Source organism: Amblyomma americanum, chromosome 1 (genome assembly GCF_052857255.1).
Source record: "Amblyomma americanum isolate KBUSLIRL-KWMA chromosome 1, ASM5285725v1, whole genome shotgun sequence".
Lineage (NCBI taxonomy): Eukaryota > Metazoa > Arthropoda > Arachnida > Ixodida > Ixodidae > Amblyomma > Amblyomma americanum.
Window position 1 is genome coordinate 115,908,918 of NC_135497.1, and position 18,684 is coordinate 115,927,601.

The window sequence follows — 18,684 nt, forward strand, 5'->3', positions numbered from 1 at the left end:
GCTTCAGCTTCTGTAGCCAACATGGCGGTGCGCGCTATTGCGGGTATTACCGCCGCATAAATCCGCGGCAGCGACACAGCGGTCACCTTTAACCATCTCTTGATAAACTACCCTGGTTGAGGGCGGTTCAGTTGTGCAGAGGTATATTTCTTTCCAGCCAGTAAAATATTGACTGGAAATGTCCAGGACTTGGAATATCTGGTTTTTTGTTTTTAATCTTTTTTTTAATATACACGACAGCAGTAAGGAAACCTCTATGCTGACGAATTACCTGTCTGAAGCGTCAGACAACATGGGAAAGCGGTGAGCTGCTATCCTTGTTGTGCTTCTGTGATTGAATTCGAGAAGCGAGTAGTGTGATTTGTTGAAACTCGCTCTCAGGCCAATATAGTCTCCATTCTTTGCCCACAGCCGCACGGCTGCAATCTTTTCTAGCCCAGATGGAAAACCGAGAAAAAACACTTGAAGGAAACGTGCTCGCTATAGTTCTAGAAACTCCTCGCAATCAGTTGTGTCCATATTTGTGGGCAAGATTGCAAAGAGAAGCGGTCCGCTATTTTTGCTTCCTCTCTGCCAGCCGCAAGACTTGTAGACGAGACTGCCTTCCGGAAACCGCACCAGGTGAAAACTTTCTCAGCAAGACGCCTCCAGCGGAAAGAACAGATCCCAACTTGCCGTTTCCAGCAGATGTTCGAGTTTCCAAGCGCCTGCGAAAGGGGTGGCTCGTGTTTACCCGTGATATCTTGTGTGCTATATAAATGAGAACGTCGACATACACGCCAAGACGTTTGCGCAAACACGATGAAGATAAACATGCCCGCGTACTTTCTTCGGGAAGCACTTTTTATGCATCTTTCTGACTCGGAAGAGTTACGTCGCCGTGATCTCTATTGCGACCTGTCTATTCTAAGGACGACCTTTAACATTTGAGGCAGCTTTGTTCAGAAATGAAATATCAAAAGGACTGCAGATTTTTTTGCTGAAGGTACTGCTCGGCACGTTCTATCGCCTGACGCTAACACGTCGTCAACGCAGCGGCCATGCAGCTGAGACCCGGCTTCGTTGCATGAGCGGTACTCACAGAGACAACAAAGGCAGAAGTGGGAGACAGCCGGCGGACATGCGTGCTTTATTGCGGAGGACGAATTTAGCGGCACCATCTCGAAGGAGTGCCCGAGTGTCCGAAGAAGCCTGGAGGGGACGGGGGGCGAGCTCAGGCAAGCACCACGATGAGCATGACGAGGTACTCCTCGAAGCGGACGTTCACCACGCCGGTCTTCTGGCGGTCGAAGCGGCGGAAGGCGTCCGTGGCACCCTTGATGAACATGCAGGCCTGGAAGAACTCGTCGAAGTAGACCCTTCCCGCGCGCTCGAAGCGGCGCTGCAGCATCGCGTTGAAGCGGTCGCTGAGCGTGTAGTTGCACTCCTTGAGCGCCGTCTTCATATTGTTTTGATCAATGTTGCCTATGTTGGTCGGGTCGTAGTGCCGGAATGCGTTAGACCATTCGGTCACGTAGCGGTACAGCTCACTGAACTCGTCGAAGTTGATGGTGCCGTCGTGGTTCCGGTCGAACAGGCTCACGAGCATTTTGGCTGTCTCCATGTTGAACGGCCGCCAGGTTCCGGCTGACAGGGCCATCTGCAGCTCGCGGTAGTCGATGGCGCCATTGTGGCCCTGGTCGGCGGCCAGGAAGGTGCTCCGCAGGGACTGCTGATTTAACGGCTGACCTCCGATGTGCGCCATGGTTGTCTCGGTCCAAGCGGCCTCCTGGTTCTTTTTTCCCCGTCCTCGCAGTGCGCCGGTCCCAGCGTGCGCGTGACAGCCTCGCGAGCATGCAGAGCGCGCACATGCAGAAAAAAAAAATGAATTCGCGCGATCGGCGCGCCAACTTGGTGCTCTCTGAGCGCGGCGACGGCGTGAAGGGATTTCGCCACTTCGGCAATGTCGTCGGTCTGCAGTCGGGATCACTCGCGAGCCGAGCCGCAAAATCGCGTACTTCATCACAGCCCGCCGTATAGCGTTCGACAACACCCCGCGATCGCCTAGCGCACATTCCTTTCTTTTCTTGGCTGTTACGCTCCAAATTTGCGTGTGGGGGTTGGCGCGAGGAAGAAGAGCACTAAACGGGGATGAACTGGCGCTGCCGGCGCGATCAGGTAGTAGAAAAACCGGCACAAAGGGACACGAAAGGGGGTGGCTGCTGAAGCAGCCGCTGGTGCGAGCGAAGAAGCGGCTGTGCGTGCCTCTCTCTGCTCAGCGGAAATTTTCAGGCCGGCGGACCATACATCACGCCGTGGCAGAGAAGAGGCACCCCTCCTCCTACGCTGGCGAGATGTCCACCGAGGCCAAAGCCGAGCTGGGCGCCGCGTCAGAACTTTCGGCCTGCGTAGCCTACTCGCTCGTCCTCTACCTTTCTCCCTGCGCCCTTTATTTCCATCTTTCTTCCCTGTCGACCCGCTTCTTTGCAGACGCGCTCTCAAGAACAGGCGCCTTGCGCAAGGCAGCGCGTAGTGCGCAAGAAATCTCGGTCCTTTAAAGCAATAGCCGGCAACTTTTTATGAGCAGGAGAGCAAGGCTATTTTTTTTCTCTGTCCCGTGAGTAAGACATCCACTTGAAACGCTGCTGCTCTTTTTACGTTATTATTGATGAGTCGCGTAAGTAAAAGGTCTAAACGCTTGTTGATCTCTCATCGTACCTACTTGCCTACTGTTCTTCTCAGAAATAAACTGCCGCATGCGCATCTCGAATGCTATATTGCAAACATCGTTGGGTCTCTAGCAAGCGATACGCAACGAGCCTAATATAGCTGCCTCTGCTCTGATAGGTCAGCGAAGAACAAAAAATTGAGGTATTTTTCTGGGGGGAAAAAATCGAAAACCTTACACCGGCACTTTTTCCGCAGCAAAATGAGGTCAGCAAGAAACTCCTGTGATTTCTCAGGAATCAGGGTGTGCCTGTGCGGTATATCCAAGCAGCTGGTTTACATCTCAAAGAAAATGTGTCAGAAAGACCTTGCACTCAAAATATATGAGCGGCGAGGAAAAAAAGTAAAAAAGAAAGAAAACAAGCAGCCTGACTGAATAGTAAAGCTGTTGGGTTCACACGGGAACCATCTCCAGAGAGCGCAGATGTTAAATATATAAATATGTATATATGTATTTTTTTCTTTTCTCTTCGGCGTCAATATTGAAGCAGCTGCTACGACCACATACGAGGGAGGCGATTCTTGCGCGGCCAGATTAAAAATTGATTTTCCGCGCGGGAGGAGGCTCATGGAAGTGTACGCGAGTGCAGCTAAATTCTAGCGTGTAAACACCGCCTTCGTCATGTGACTGGCAGGTACCCCCCCCCCCCCAGAAGAATGCACGGCGTCTTGCGAAATTGTGAGGTAGAGGGGTATTAAAAGGTTTGCAGCGCTCGTTTTTTTTTCTTTTTCCACTAACCTCAGCGCGTTTTGTCCCGGCCGCTGATCTAAGCGGAAGTAAAAAGAGTGTATTGACAACTCACGCAGCCTGTCGATAAATGCGGCTTCGCTTCTCCAACTCTCTCTCCCTGCGTCGTTGCCAATGCTAAAGGGCTCGTATTTTTGTTCTTCTCTTTTCAGGCAACGGCTTCATCGAAGGACGGGAGCTGGACAACTTCCTCCGCGAATTTGTCTCCAGCGTGAGCCTGTCAGATGTAGGACCGGAGGTAAACGCCAAATCTTGCTCTCCTTTGTTGTCTTTGTTGTTGCTGACGTTTCTTGTTTTTATTGACCTGTGGCGCCCGTCAAACTGTGCTTGCTAAGCCGCCGCACTCAGTGACGCATCGAGGGTAGGGAGGAGGACGACAACGTGAAGGAAGGTGAAAATAAAATAACTGAACGTACGTGTTTCCGTTCCCGCCGAAGACCACGTTGTGCTGCAGACGGAGCGAGGATTTGAGTGGCTTTCGCCTCGTACTGACAACGGCCGACATAGGATTCAGTTGCAACAAAACAGTGTTGCACTCAGCTACACTGACAATAGTGAAATTTGGTGCACATAGTCGGAAAGCAGATAACGCCGCCATGTCGGCTTCGTCCCATATCTGCTCAAGGCCGTGTCGCAGCGGACATAGACTGCCGCTCCCCGCCTTTCCGTTGAGTGCATATTGCAGGGGTATCTCCATAACGCCTGGTTTGCATACTTGGTCGTTTTAAAGAAAAGCAAACTTACTGGCAGCCGCAAAGGACGAAGACGAACGAAGTAGAACGAAAAAAGGGGGCAAACATGATCGAAACCTTCGACTCCATCAAGGCCATTTGTTAGTTTAGTTCGAACTCCTTTCACAAACATGATATGCGCAGCTAGTTTGTTTGTTTGTTTTTGTACTTCGATAACTTTGCGTCGTCTAGTTTGTGAAAATAAGAAGTGCCATCTCTCCCCTGTCAAAGGTCAGGCATGTTTTATACCTCAGTGCGTCATCACGATCTAAATTCACGGACAAAGAGAGGAGAAAAATTTTCCTCTTGACCTCATTCAATGTTAAAACAATGCGTTTCTTGCATCCAGAGAAGGCGTATGGAAGAATAAATCTGCGGTGGTCGCAGTTTCAAGGTCAAAGCCTTAATACTGATCTGAGTACGTCTGTGTGATGGTTTTCATATCCTCTTGGTTTCGTATATGTGCATATCGGCCCACTGAGGTGCTTCATAAATCATGGCATCGAAAACCGATCTCTTTGTGGAACCGAAACTCGGTCTTCCTTTTTCCTTTTTTTCTCACCACGGACGTCCATTAGTCCTGGAAGCGTTTTCCTTTGTGCTCAGTCTGCGTCAGCGCAAAATAGAGCCGCGGCAGCGGCAATGCAAGCCGAGAAAGGAGCTGCCGTTTCTTTCCGGCGCTCCATTGGAACGCGCTGAATGGTTCTCCCTTTAACGGACGCCTTCGAGCAGAACTCCAACCGCCTACGCGGCTGGCGCTCATGACTCATTTCTGCCGTCGCCAGCACCGAATGAGGTCGACAGAAAACAGCGGCGACACCACACATCCCGCGAGACGGCTCATTTATTTGCAATTAAACCAGAGCACGTTCCTTCAGTCAAGCCGCCGCCGCGAGTAGCGACCCGGGGCCCGCCTGTGATTCAAGGGCCGGGCCAATGACAAAAGACATCACATATATCCATTCTTTCTTTTCTTTTTCCTCCACTTGCTTTTTTCTTTCTTCAGAAAACGTCCTTGAAGCAAACATGCGGCTATTTTATCCCACTGCAAATGCATCCCTAGATTTGTCACAAAATCCGTACTATATTTTAGTTGATGTTGTTGTTCTCTTCGGTGTGTAACAGAAGGCGAGAACGACCACGTCGCCTCCTGTGGATCCTCGTAGGCAGAAATTGCTGGGTTAAAGGAATGCGGCATTGCTTTTCAGGATCAACTTCCGATCCCAGCGGGGCCCATGCAGAGAGCTCGCAACGCCAACGAGAGGCGCATATACTCGTGGACTGCGTTTCTTAGCGTTCCTATCAAAGATCGGGCTGCCTCGCTAAGTCACTTCAACCAATAAGAAAGCACGCACTCAAGCGGGCGCAACGCTGCAAAGACCACCAACTGTACGCACTGCGACCAGCAGAGTGCCTGTTCTAATAATGCATCCAGGTTTCCAAGAAAATCCCAAGAATAATCTATCCTTGCTTACCTCCGGCGCCAGCACCTTATAAAAAACCACGGCGCAGTCCAAGTCGCATCAATATAGGCACGTGTTCTGTGGACTCCTGGGCGGGCGCCTTCATTTCTTCCAAAGCATGGCAGCGTGGCATTGTATAGCCTTGCATAACACGCAGTCACAGACTATAGAGTCTCTATAGAGACTATTGAGACGAGTCTTGCTGCAGGTAGGCTGAGTGGATGCTGACAGTAACTTAGCTTACTGGCCGGTTCAAGGCGCGTCTTTGCTTGCGGAAAAGTGAGGCATGTTTGATGAAGGTGCATGCACGCATTTATTGCGAATGTTCTCATTCATTACAGACTGACGTCCAAGGGGTGTTCTTCCTTTATATAGCAAAAACCTTGACCGCACGTTAGTCGCTACCGAGGCAACTGTTCTCTAATAAGCTTTCTTTTCGCAATAAAAGATATAAAAGACAACTTGACGCATCCACAAAATACCCGACTCACGTTAAAAGGCCAATAACAAAACACGCTACGTAGGACAAAAAATATGGAATATTCTTTTATATGAGATTCTGCAGCTCAATAAATTCCTGTGTTGGCAAATAATGCTGTTGTAAAAGCAGTGTGAAGGCGTTATTAGTGCTGGACAAAAATGCTCGCTGCTCGGAAAATTGGTGCCTTATTTGACCTCCTCATCTCTGTTTTTTTTTTCTCAATTTCATTTGGCGTTTCCTTTCTTTGCACACAAAGGACCGTCAAAAAACGCATAGTGCCTGTTTCTCCCCGGGACAAAATTGTAGCCAGCCATCTTTTAATCCTATAAGCCATCGGAAAACAAGAAAAGAAGCTGGCTTTCCAATTTTAAACCAATCACTCGATGAAAAAAGTTACTATGAGATCTCCGCGCAAGGAAGAGGGTCCAGGTGCACTCGTTAATGCGCTTTTGATAAAGAGCAGCGATGAAAGATTTCATAGCGCGATGCTTCTTAGGTGCGCGGAGCTCTGTAGCGGGCGCATTATACGTATCCGTCGCCCTGTCTTGCTTCCTTTTTTAGTTGTTTTCTTCTCCTCTTGTTCGGTTGTTCACAATAGCAGAAGTTCCGACCGGCGAGGGGGACGTTCGGCCTCACATGAGCGCCATCCCGCTCGCTGAGGAAAATTGGCTTTTTTGTTATTGTTGTTGTTGAACAGCATATACGCCTGTTGAGAAAAAGGTAGAGCGTCGTGCCGCTTCCTATCGATAAATACCTCATTTAGAAGCAGCCCACACGATACCGAGAGAGAGAGAGAGGAAAAAAAAGGGGCGAAATGCTTCGCTGTCATTTTACGTTATTTCTTCTTTTTTTTTGCTTGTACCGTTCCAGCTACAGCCACAGTACTATAACTGCGCGGCTCATAAAGTTCACTATACTACACCAGCTTTGCTAAAACCACTTTATGGGCGTGCTCAAAAGCCGCCGTTCATTGTCTACCCTGAGGATGCGTGCGTTCTGTAAGTCAGTGTTCTGAGCAAAGGAATGGTAGAAAAACTCTTAGGCCATCCTCGGTGAATTGTTTGAAGGCGTTAGAATTTTTTCGTTGCTGCTGATTCTGTTGTAGCTAATGCCCACATATGCAAAATGGTCATTCTATCCTTTACATTCATAGAACTCGGGGAGTTCTCATACCACTCCTGGCGCAGTGGTGCAGCGGTTAAGCAATGCGTAACTTCCCCGACAGGTGGTTGCTGCAAACACAGCCACCGGTGGGGCTTGTGAGACTCAGGTCGCTCTTCCCGATCTACCTCTCACGACCAATCATTAATTTAACTGTCACCTGCCACAGTGGGCAGTTTGTTCACAATCCGGTGAGTCTGCTCAATGACTGGCCCCGAGAGGTCGCTCGGGAAAAGTAACCCGGTTCTAATGATTTTTTTTTATATCTGAGGTGGCCACGTGGGACGGCTGTCACCATTTTCACTTGCGCAGACCCTTTTAATGCTAGTATTAAAAGCGATAACTTGCATCATGTCCATAGAGCTGCTCCTAGCAAAAATTGCGTAATATTCCCGACGCTGCTTGAGCAGCATCTATTGCTTAATAACTACCCAAAGTTAGCCTGCGAGTTCCTCAAATAAATGCGCCCGGCGCGTACCGTAATCAGTGAAGGTTCACAGTGTGGAGCAACCCTAGACTAAGGGCCCCTCCCGTGGCAGGTGGCAGTTAAATTAATGACTGGTAGCGAGAAGTTGCTTGAGAAGAGCAACCTGAGTTTCACAAGCCCCACCGGTTGCTGTGTTTGAAACAGCCACCTGCAGGTGCTAAGGCGCATCGCTTAACAGCTGCACCACTGCGCCAAGGATGGCGTGATGGCTCCCAGCGATCTATGAATGTAAAGAAGAAAATGACTGATTTCGCATATATGGGCATTAATTCATTAAAGCTATCGCGTCATAGCCTTGTGGCGGAGCTCAACAGAAGCAGCAGCAACAGAAATTGCTGACGCATTCAAACGATTCATCGAAGATACCAGGCTTAAGTTTTTTTAATGAAAAGTTTATCGTCAGTGCCGTTATCATCACTACACTCTGGAGATCCTTATGGCGTCAGAAGATCCACACTTGCGGTTGGATGATCACTGTCCTGTTGCCAGCGAACAATCTGGGTGGACAAGGGCGAAAACCATCGCGTGAAGCAGGAGAACGGTACAGGGAAGAAGCTGTCATGCGAAAAAGACTTGCATGCATTGGAATAAATGTATTTCAGGGCCCAATAAGAAACGTTGCGGGCAACTCACTGAGCAAACGATACGCATTGGGGGCAGGATATGCGGTCTGGTACCACTTAGCAAATCTTTAGTATCCTACGCAGTGCGTGAAACTCACAAGTGAAGCGCTCAAGTAAAGTACTGAGTTCACTCCTTTGGTGCTTAATCGTCTAAGCATATCCTCGCCCCATTTTCAATCATCATATGACGTCGCGCAGCAGCACGGTGCAGTTGCTGGTGACATTACAAGCGAGCAGGCTGGACAGGGCGGGTCGAAGCAAGGGTGCGGGAAAACGGAAGCCGGGCAAAGAGAGTCGTGCATCTAATCATGCAGTGCGGTTGGGCCGTGCAAAATGTGTGCACTGCACTGCTAATAGATTCGCTGGACACTGTAATAAAGGCTCCCGCTACGAAGCCATGCACGTGACTAATGAATTGCAGCGGTAATGCGATTACGTGCTTGTCTTCTTCATCGAGTGCTGCTGACACCAGTTTTACACAGAAAGCGCGACAAGTGCTAACAGGGTGATGCGTACACCGCTTCCGATGGTTCTGCCCACTTTCAAGGAGCGCCATTGCCGGCATTGCATTATGCGCGCTGCTTACGATTTATGGTAGCAATTACTCAGGCAACAACAGGTCGTTCCTTCAAGTAAACTCAACGCCCAATGCATAATCACAGATTCACAGCTCGGTAGGATTTAGACGCAATGAAATTATAAAAATGTAACGCAATGCGTATCAGTGCGGGACCATGCTTCTGCCGCAGTAAAGTGTCCTTATGAACCAGTTCTAAACCCTTGTGAGCATGCGCCCTCTCGTAACGGTGCTGAAAAGATATTGTTTAATACCATGTACATTAATCAAAAATTCCGTACACGCACGGCCATATATTTTTTGGGGGGGTTTACGGGCTCCCGTAGGATGCATAATACATTAATATGCATCGAAACGGCGTGACCACGATGAATGTAGCATCGCTTAAGACTTCGCCAAAAGTGCGAGCTAAGGAGAAAAGCAGCTGAGAAATGTTCCACCTCTGATACCTCTCTTCAATACTGATATTTAGAAAAAGGGTTTGGTGGTGCACCCAAATACTTTCATATCGTTTGTTCTCATACATTTGGCAAAAACGTGTTCCAGGACGGCAGTGAAATATATTGCAAATACGATAGTCCTCCTCTCCTCTACAACACTCTGCCACATGATTAACGCCCATACTTTGCATGCGACATCCCACCGCTAGAGATACCAGTTTTCTCAGTAAGGTTCCACACAACTGTCCTACCAACTGACCCTCCAGAGGTTTACAGAGGACAGAGAGGACTTGGAAGAACCGCACAGAAGCAAGATCGAGGTGCGGCCTATTCCTAGAAACATGCAACCTGAATTTCATAAGGAAACAAGAAAGGGCGAAGGCCATCAGGAGAACATTGGGGGGATGGATGAGGCAATTTTCGAAGACCCGGCGGTACCGGTCAACGGGATATCAACCATAACATGCACGGATGTGAAAGGGAAATTAGTTGATGGAGCATCAATTCGATACCAGGGAATCGCCCGAGCGGAGGAGTCGGCGGTTGCTTTGGCGATGGTTTGCCGGAAGCTTTCTTGTGCAATTACAGGCTCCCAGAATACATTGCGGAACTATACCAGAGGAAGAACTGGTAAACATGCAAGAAGAATACTCCAAATTAGAGAAGACAGAGACTAAGTTCACTGTGAAATGGACCCCAGGACGCTCTGCGGATGTTGTAAACGAAGGCGCTCACGCCACTGCCCGCGCGCTATTACCCCGGGCCCCCTAACATTCGCAGAAACGTAATTAGTCAGAGCCGTTATTAAGCTGTAGCGAATTATTCCAACATTTAAGACTGTCTTGTCTCCTTCTCCTTGGTGTAGTACTGATTAGCAAAAGTCAGACGCCTTCTTGTGATCGGAACGAAACTCCCGGCAATGCACATCCAGTAAATTCAGGTTCTAGTGGACACTGGCGACGATTTTGCGGCTGCTTAAGAAGAAGACGATGCGTTGGAATAGCTCGAAGAGAAAATACTTCTCGCGCAGGCTATGTATAATACATGCAGAAAACGACGACCACAGCTTGGCGACTACACGATAGCGACTCAACCGACGCCTGTGATGCCAGAGCACGGAACATCAAGCACAGCTCGACGGATTCAACAGTACAACGGCAAGAAGCTCTATCTGCCGGGACTGCGAAGCCTGATGACCATGTCACAGTGTGACATCAGGTAACCGGCGCGTAGCCGGCCCACTTATACGAACCCCCTGTAAGGAGGTGCAAGAACATGAAATATAACAATAACAATTTAGGAACGCACAAAAAGAAAAGTTCAGCATAAGTAACGAGAGAGAAAACATGGGAGCCATATTACTTGTGCTGCGTGAAGCCGGCCTTTATGCTGCAAGTCGAGACAAGGAAAAACACTGTTGACTACACTCGTTGAGATCGCGATGCATGTTCTTCAATGGCTCCTCACGAGAAAACGTCCAGGAATACAGCGATGAAGCGTTTTCTGCGAAGCTGCCAAGCTTCTCAGTTTTACCGACTGCGCACTTTCTTCTGCCAGCTGCCGAGGGGCCCACTTGGGAAGCTTTATGGTCATGGCCCCGTGCCAGACAAAATACCATTGGCATCGTATAGCCACGCGGCTCATAGGCATTTCTACAGGCGTGCGCCGTTGATAACCCCCATGAGCGTAAGAAAGCGGTTTCGTTTTCTTTTGCGAGAAACGCGGATTATGTTTCTCGTGCCCCAAGAGCCTTCACGAAAATAAATTTAGAGAAGGAAAAAGCTGACGCTGCCTTTACCTCGCTCCCGAAGAAAATGAAACGAAACGCGTTTGTTCCCAAGCACTTTCCTTTCGTGGAAAATTCCTGTAATTCATTGCAAGATATGGCCTCTCATTTTTCTCGTCACTAGTGCAGAAAAATGCCAGAAATATCTTAATAATTCTGGGAGCAGTGCACATCAGCCTCGGGATCGCTCTCACGTGCACAGATTAACATGTTCAGCTAGTGAGTCGTAGTAAAGTTAAGGACAGAAGGTTAAGTCAGTCTCGGATCAATTTGTCGACGCGCAACTGAGTTAGCTGTTCATGCAGGAGCTGTGCATAGGAAGAATGAAGCAAGAATAAATAAGACAGAAAATAATCAATTAAGAGCTTCCGAGGACATTATGAGGAAAGTATAGGACATCCTGGCCTTCTCTGCCTGTGCACAGAAGTCCCAAATACCACCAATTGGGGAGGGGGGGGGGGTTGAAGAACTAATTACCGCACCCTGCAAATGAGGTGCACGGGTAACAGCTTGGCGTGTTCCTCGCTTCTGGCAGAGCGCAGAAGTGTACCTTCAGCACACAGAGCCTGAAGACGGGCCGCAAGCAAGCCTGGGGGAACCAGCATTCTTCTCAACCAAGCCGAGCCCGCATCGTCAACGCGTCAAACACCCTAGAAAGCGGACGTCCCTCTCGGCTTAAGTGGACACGCAGCTTCCACACAGCACCGTGAGCCCGGGCGGCACGGCTTGTTCCGAGCCTAACCAAGCGCTGCTAACGCGTCGTTGTGAAAGTCGGACTGGCGCCTCTCAACGCCTTGCCGCAGGCGCCGAGCGTACTTTGTCGATATCTCGGTCGCCATGTCCCGGGATGTTTAAGCAGCCCGAAGAGCAAGCGCTGCTTAGGTGCATTGATGCTCCTTTCAAGCTTCTGCCTTTTTCGTCTCTTGGCGCTTGGATGAGATCGTGGAGTTCGCTGAGCGAACGAGGTGAGTTGACCTCGCTCTCTTCGCCTTAGAGAGCTTGCCGCCCTCGCATCTTCTGCCCATACGACTCCTGTTTCTGCTTCTTCTTTCTTCGTGTGCGCTCCAGCGGATGCACCGACTGACTGAACCAGCGACGCTGATGACGCAACCGCTTCGCTCCGACTTGACTAAGGCTCTCGCCTCTCAAAGTACCGTCGACGAGTCCACGCAGTTGCCCATGGTCGAGAGTTCCACACCTGTAACGAAGGGTTGCGATGAAGGGCGAGAAGTTAGGCGAGCGTGGGCGCAAGCACCGCATGACCGACATTTTTTTTTTAATGTACTCAACGATTTAAACGCATTCAGTGCCTCGATTCAGAGCCACAAAAACTGCAGTACCGTACAGGTTACTCGTCGGCTTTTATCGCAGTGCATTTCGTCCAGTACAAATTTCCGCCTTGTGTTGCAGAATAATGTTGAGTTCGGCGAGCTGATGTCGTGACATCGTTGCAACAGCAACTGCACGTACTTGTATATTATCGTATACAACCAATACAAATGGTTCCCTCACAGGACTTTCTGAAGTTATTTCTAGTTGGATATTACCCGTTTTTAATCCTGACATGTTTCATAAAACTGCAGGCTGACTAAAGCACAAATCGAGTGGGTACGGTAAGAAGACGACAAAAATGCAGCAAAGTTGTGGCAGGGTCAAGAACACTCACGGTCAAGGGAGAAAGGAGGATTGACTAGAACAGTGTGGCTCATAGAGAGCATTGGTAGAGGCCTCAGTCTTGCAGAGGGCATGATTATCGAAGCAGTTACCGTACAAACGAAACTATTTAAGCGAGACCGTGTGGTATTTATAAAAAAAATAGCGTTGGCTCATAAAATGGCCCTCACCCCACAGTGAGCGCAGCAGGTGAAATAGGAAGCAACTGCAGTGGAAAACCGTTCCCGTGCTTTCCGTCAAAATTCCACGAGCCTCGATGAAATGCAACAAACTGCTCGCCTACCCCACAGCGCCTCTAGGCTTGCGCCGACAGCAATCGGCCAATCAAAAAACGATTTGGGGGTATCTCATTTTGCCACAGCAGAGGGGGAAGAAAGAATAGGAAGAGTGAAAAAGTGGAATGGCGATCGTAGAGACGGATCGTTATTGCACGGGGGGGGGGGGGGGGGGGGGGGGAATGAGGGAGGAGGGGGGGGTGACAGCACCGTTATGTTTTTGAATTACTTCTTGTCTGTTTAGACAGGCCTGCGGCGAGGCGAACAATGCGGAATGAGTATTCGCTGTGCGCCATGCTATGGTGCCGACGCGAGACTGGAGCAGCGGTGCACTGCTCTTTTCACGTCATCTTGTTTGTAGAATAGCACGGCACGTGCCGCAATTGTAAGCGACTTCTAGAATGACCCGTGGATAGGAAGCCTTTTTCTATTGGGATATATGACGCGCCCATTAGCTATAAAAACTGCACCTGTTGCCCTAAGGCGAGTTGACTCGTGTCGGATGACTTTAATTTGCTATCTAACTATGGTGACGCTGTTTTCGCTTCGTGGGAAAAACTCACAATGGAAAGCCCTTACAACGCTGGAAAGCCACTGTTTCTTCTTTTTTTTTTATGCCGTGGCGACACATAAAACGTGAAGCTGTTAAAAACAAACACAGGAACTTAGTGGGAAAAAAAAAGGCAGGTTCATTGCGAAGCTGGGTAGAGGTTTGAAGTATCGGTAACTATGGTTCATGTGAATGCACAGCTGTGCCCATGATAGCCCCTTTTGCGAATAAATCGCGCTCTATGAAGAAGGTCACAGTTTCAGTGCTGCCAGCCAGAGCTTTCTGCTCTCGTCTGGGGTAAACAGTGGAACGAGAAAGAAAGACCACTGCCTGGCTCTGAGGCACTTCTTTCTCTCTTTTTTTTTTATGCCAGATGCAAATTACAGCTCTCGCCTTATTTCGTTTTGTTGGTGAAACAGCGCCTACTTCATCACGGTTGGGTTTCAGAGGATCATCTATTTTAATTATTCTTTTCTGCCACCACGACGTCTATTCTTCGAAGCAGCATTGATGCGCAGTAAACAGAAAAAAAAAGGAAAGCAAACGACACGGCATATTTCGTTATGCAACGTGCAACGCACCAGTATAAATATTGCGAGCACCGCCTTGCCTCCACTCCCCTTTGCAGGCTTGTGATACTCGCAGTTAATACTCGCACTAATACTCGCGTCGCTGCTCCGACATGTCATGGTGCCCACGCGTTGCCCTGCAACCACATCTCGGAGGATTTGTGCAACTCTTTGAAACCAAACTGTTTCCGGTCTTAGCGACGTTCACTCAAGCCCTCGCGCATCCGCCGCGCGAAGTATCAGAAGAGAAGCTTCGGGTGAACCAGGAGCAATGCTGTCAGCCTTCTTCGGAAAGCTTACAGCAGACAGCAGCCCCATTTCCTTGTGCGCCTACCGTGGACGATAATACATTTTGGGTAAGAAAGCAAGGCTGCGCGTACAATGGATCCGCGACTTTGACGTCAGTGGACGCTTCCAGTGCCGGTAGAGCTGGCTTAAAACCTCGCCACACCGGCGTCAGGGACCTGTTCGGCCGACACGAGCTCTTCTCGTCGTCGCAAAACGAAAAATCGCGTCGCAGGGCTGAGAAGCGTACAGCGCATCGCGCAATAACGAAACCAACCAGTGACACAGACCTCCATCCACTCCATGGGGGCAGGGTGCACAGCGCTCGGCCGGTGTCTAGTCTGGCGGGGCGGCAGCTAGCCCCGCCGGAAGCGGATCGCCTCGGGGCAGATATCGCTCCGGAAGCCGTGGACGACCGGCAGCACCCTTTTTTTTTTTCTTTTTCTCTCTCTCCTTTATCCGGCTGGGTCGCAGCGCACGGTGGCGCAGCGACGGGGGCGAACAGGCGCGAGCTCTCGAACGTACCGGCTGGGTGCACGGCGGCGCAGGGAGCATGCTGAGCGCGCCTGTTCGCGCGGCCGCCCCTCCCAGGCACCGAACGCGTTCCACGCCAGCGGGCGGGCGTTTTCTGCGCACCACAGAGACCCTGCCCTGCCCCCCTCAATAGCGCGCTCGCCTCGGGTAGGCGAGTTTCATTTCGACAGTTCTGCCAACTGGAAAAGCGCCCGAGACAATACCGACCGGCTGGGTGGAGGCTTTATCGGCACGACGTTCTCTCGACGGCCTGTACCGTGCAACATGCTACTTCTCATCTCGGGCTCCTCCTTTTTTTCTTTTTTTTTTCCCTTTTCTTCCTCGCTTTCTTTCTTTGTTCCTGTAAAGGGCTGGGGATGAGGAGCTCGGAGGAAGGGTTGGCGACCTGGTGGTGTTTCGCAGCGAAAAGGCGTTTCGCTTCATGCCGTCGTAAAGAAAATTACCGGCACCGTAATTGCGCTGCTAGGATGCTAACCAGAGCAATGCCGTAAAGCGGGGGGTTTTCTTTTTATCTCGCGCGTTGAATTTGTAACGGGATTTTGTGCTGCTGCGAATCAGCGTAAATTTAACGGCACAGGCAATGGCGTTAACGCCCCCTGCTTTTATCTTTTTGTTTGCCAAGCGCCTGTACGCCACGTCGTTGCCGACTAGTACGCGCTTTACAACCTTATGAACTACGTTAAAAGTACGAGCTGCGTGAATTGTCAAAATGTCAGGGACAAGGCAGTGTTTGGGGGAGATATCTGGGAGCATCAGTTTGCTAGAAATAAAAAGTGCCTGACTAAGGGTTTTGCAACAGATAGTAAAGGTTCAACTGCAAAAATATTGAAAAAGGCTTGCGTCAAACGAGACACGTTTGGTTAAAGTGTACTTTATGTCAGCGACAAGAACAGTGATCTCCTTCTCGTCGTATACATTTATGTAATAAAACTGAATCCCCTCTGGCAAAGGACGCTATGATCGCTGGTAGACTTCTCTATTTCTCTTTTCTCGTATCTAATCACTTTAACTGTGCAGCCACACCTCATGAGACACGGTTGTGCTCAGGCATGTTATTTGCAAAAATTTCGCACCATCTAAGAAAAAAAAAAAGCTGCGGCTTCTGACGACAGAAGCATGTGCGCGCGACGGAAACGTGGCGAGAAAACTTCGTCTCCGGATGCACCGCAAAGTGAGGTCCTCATCACCACACATCAGCGTGACGACAGGCGAAACCGCAGAAAGAACAAACAAGTTTCGTAGTGCGCTAAGCATTGGTCCTCGGCTTTGCGGCGTGTCTCGGTTCCCACCCTATCAGACATGTATGCATCACCTCCCAGACATTGCGTTACTACGCACCGCGGGGCAGCACACACCGCACTATTCCAGTTCACTGGCATCGCGTATCCCCTACGCGGGCTAACGGCGGTGTCAACCGACGGACGAGAGCACGCGATCACGGCGGTGCCTGGCGGGCCATAAGAAGGTGGGGCCCATTTCACAAGAACCGGCCCCGTTGGCCCCGGGTGCGCAAACTTGGCTCTCTGGAGCGCGTGTGTGCGTGTGTAATCCGTGCAAACGGCGGCTGTAAAAAGTGCTCAGAGCGGGTAAAGGCGCCGCACCCAGCGCGGCGGACGTGAGCTCATCGTAAGCCGGCCGCGGCATAGCGAAGCATCGTCCCGACAACGACTACCATCACTCTGGATACAGCTGCGCTGCCTTCCTGGCTTCCCGATGCGGCCGTGGGAGCGTCGCTCAATTTGTTCTCTTGCAGCCGCTTGCCTGATGTTCCCGTCTCTCTCTCTCTTTCTCTCGCCCTCTCCTTCTTCCTCCCTTCTTTCTTTGTTGCGTGAGCAATGCTGATGTGCTGCTGTGTGACGCGGAACATCGAATTTGTTTTACGTGTTCTTTTTACTCTTGCCTTCATTCGCTCGTTTGTGGTGACGTTAGGTTTCCTTGTTCCGTTTTTTTTTCGTTCACCAGCATCGAACTTCTGGAGGAGGTTAAGGTAACGTGATGTTTTAGTTTCTGTTAGCCGCCTGCTTCAGCAAGGGTGATCGAGCCGTCCAGTTAATTAAGTCCAAGTCTGTTCGTGGGAACATGACATGCTTGTAGTTTGGCTGCTTCGAAACAAACGCAAAGATTGTGATCCGGAGAGGAGAAATTATTTTCACGCTTCTATGGAAGCGGACGAGGCCCTTTCCGCTTTTCGTTTGTTTTCTTATGAACTCCTAAAAATCTATAGCAACAGACCTTTAGTCCGCTGAGAGTTGCTTGAAACATTTAATGGTGCGAGCATTTCCTCTGATCCATTATGAGCTGCTGTGCAGGAAAACTCATCACGCTGTGAAAACTGAAACTACATCCTAGAAACCAAGCCAAAATACTGTGCTATTACCCAGGTCATTAAAATGCTGTGGAAAAAATACGAGGTACCCAGCGTCGCACTAAAACCGGCAATGGCCCAACATGTTGTGCGACTTGGAAAACAAAAAGCGCAAACAAAAAGTCATCAAACAAGGCGCAGTCGAACTAGAGATTAGAAGCGGAATTCGCTAATTCATTGATTGCCTTCACGTTCTAAATTTGCATACGCTGTTGCAAGACGACTAGTTTTGTAGGAGGTGTTGTTTACAAAACCTTAAAAAGATAGCGTCTGAAACCATAAAATTAAAACGTTGTGGTGACAGCATGACTTTTTATCAGTAACAAATTGACAACAGGCCTTTTTATAAGGTAGCGCTTTTGACGCCTAGGCTAACCAACGGCGCCAAGTGGCCTGCTTGACATTGAATTGTGACTTTGAAGACTGCAGTTATGAAATAGGATAGAAGTCAAGGAGGTACTTGGAAATTAACTTTTAATGTTTTGGCGTGATATTTAATATTTTCTCCCTCAAACTTAACTGATATAGTAAGTACGCTCGTTTTAAGATAAGTAGTATGGTAGTACGTACAACATGATATGAACCTATGTAAAGCCTATGTCATTGTAAGTCGCACAGTTTATGCAAAACAACTTAAAGTCATTATTTCAGATTACAAATAACTTGTTTCTCGAGCAGCCTCCTTAATCACTTTAAATTATTAAAGCGCCTGCTGACTGACCGTTTACGTATTGTGAAGAGTATCGAGAACGAATTGTGATCAAAAAAACTTCCCAAATATTGCCTGTGCTTTTTTTGTGCATAACGCACCAAGCAAACCATCAAGAAAGGCTGCGCTACATCACTGACCTGCCGCTATGTGCCGTACCTTTTGTTTACCTTGCGCCGGAGCCCCACGATATTCGATCTCAGACAACGAAGTAAAACGATACTGGCGCTTGTTAGACTCAGTGGGCGCACTCTGTGCCAGAGTCGCAACAAACGCCTCGCCGATTTCTAGGTTGATAAGAAAAGTCCTCGAGCAATCTTCCGCGTTCAACAAGACAGAAACTTTCAGTGCGTTTACAACACGGCTGCTAAGGAGAGCGAAAGGAAGCGGTCCACTGCGGAGTTTCTTTCCGCGCGGCTGCTTCCCCAGTGGCTAACGCTTCGGCGACCCGAGAAGAGTTTCCGAGACACGCTGGATTACCGCCCGAAATGCGAGGAGGACGGAGCTAATCTGAAGGCAA

General features: G+C 49.4%; 1 protein-coding gene and 1 pseudogene across 2 annotated transcripts in view; one reads left to right on the plus strand and one right to left on the minus strand.

The window, feature by feature from the left end:
- Cbp53E (Calbindin 53E) overlaps positions 1-18,684 on the plus strand; it is a 191,832-nt gene that overhangs the window by 114,078 nt on the left and 59,070 nt on the right. For both annotated transcript variants that reach the window (XM_077646592.1, XM_077646593.1), the window contains exon 2: positions 3,607-3,692. In XM_077646592.1, the coding sequence (XP_077502718.1) occupies positions 3,607-3,692 (86 nt within the window). The remainder of the gene's footprint in view (positions 1-3,606; positions 3,693-18,684) is intronic.
- Positions 1,194-1,854, minus strand: LOC144135114 (programmed cell death protein 6 pseudogene; annotated as a pseudogene).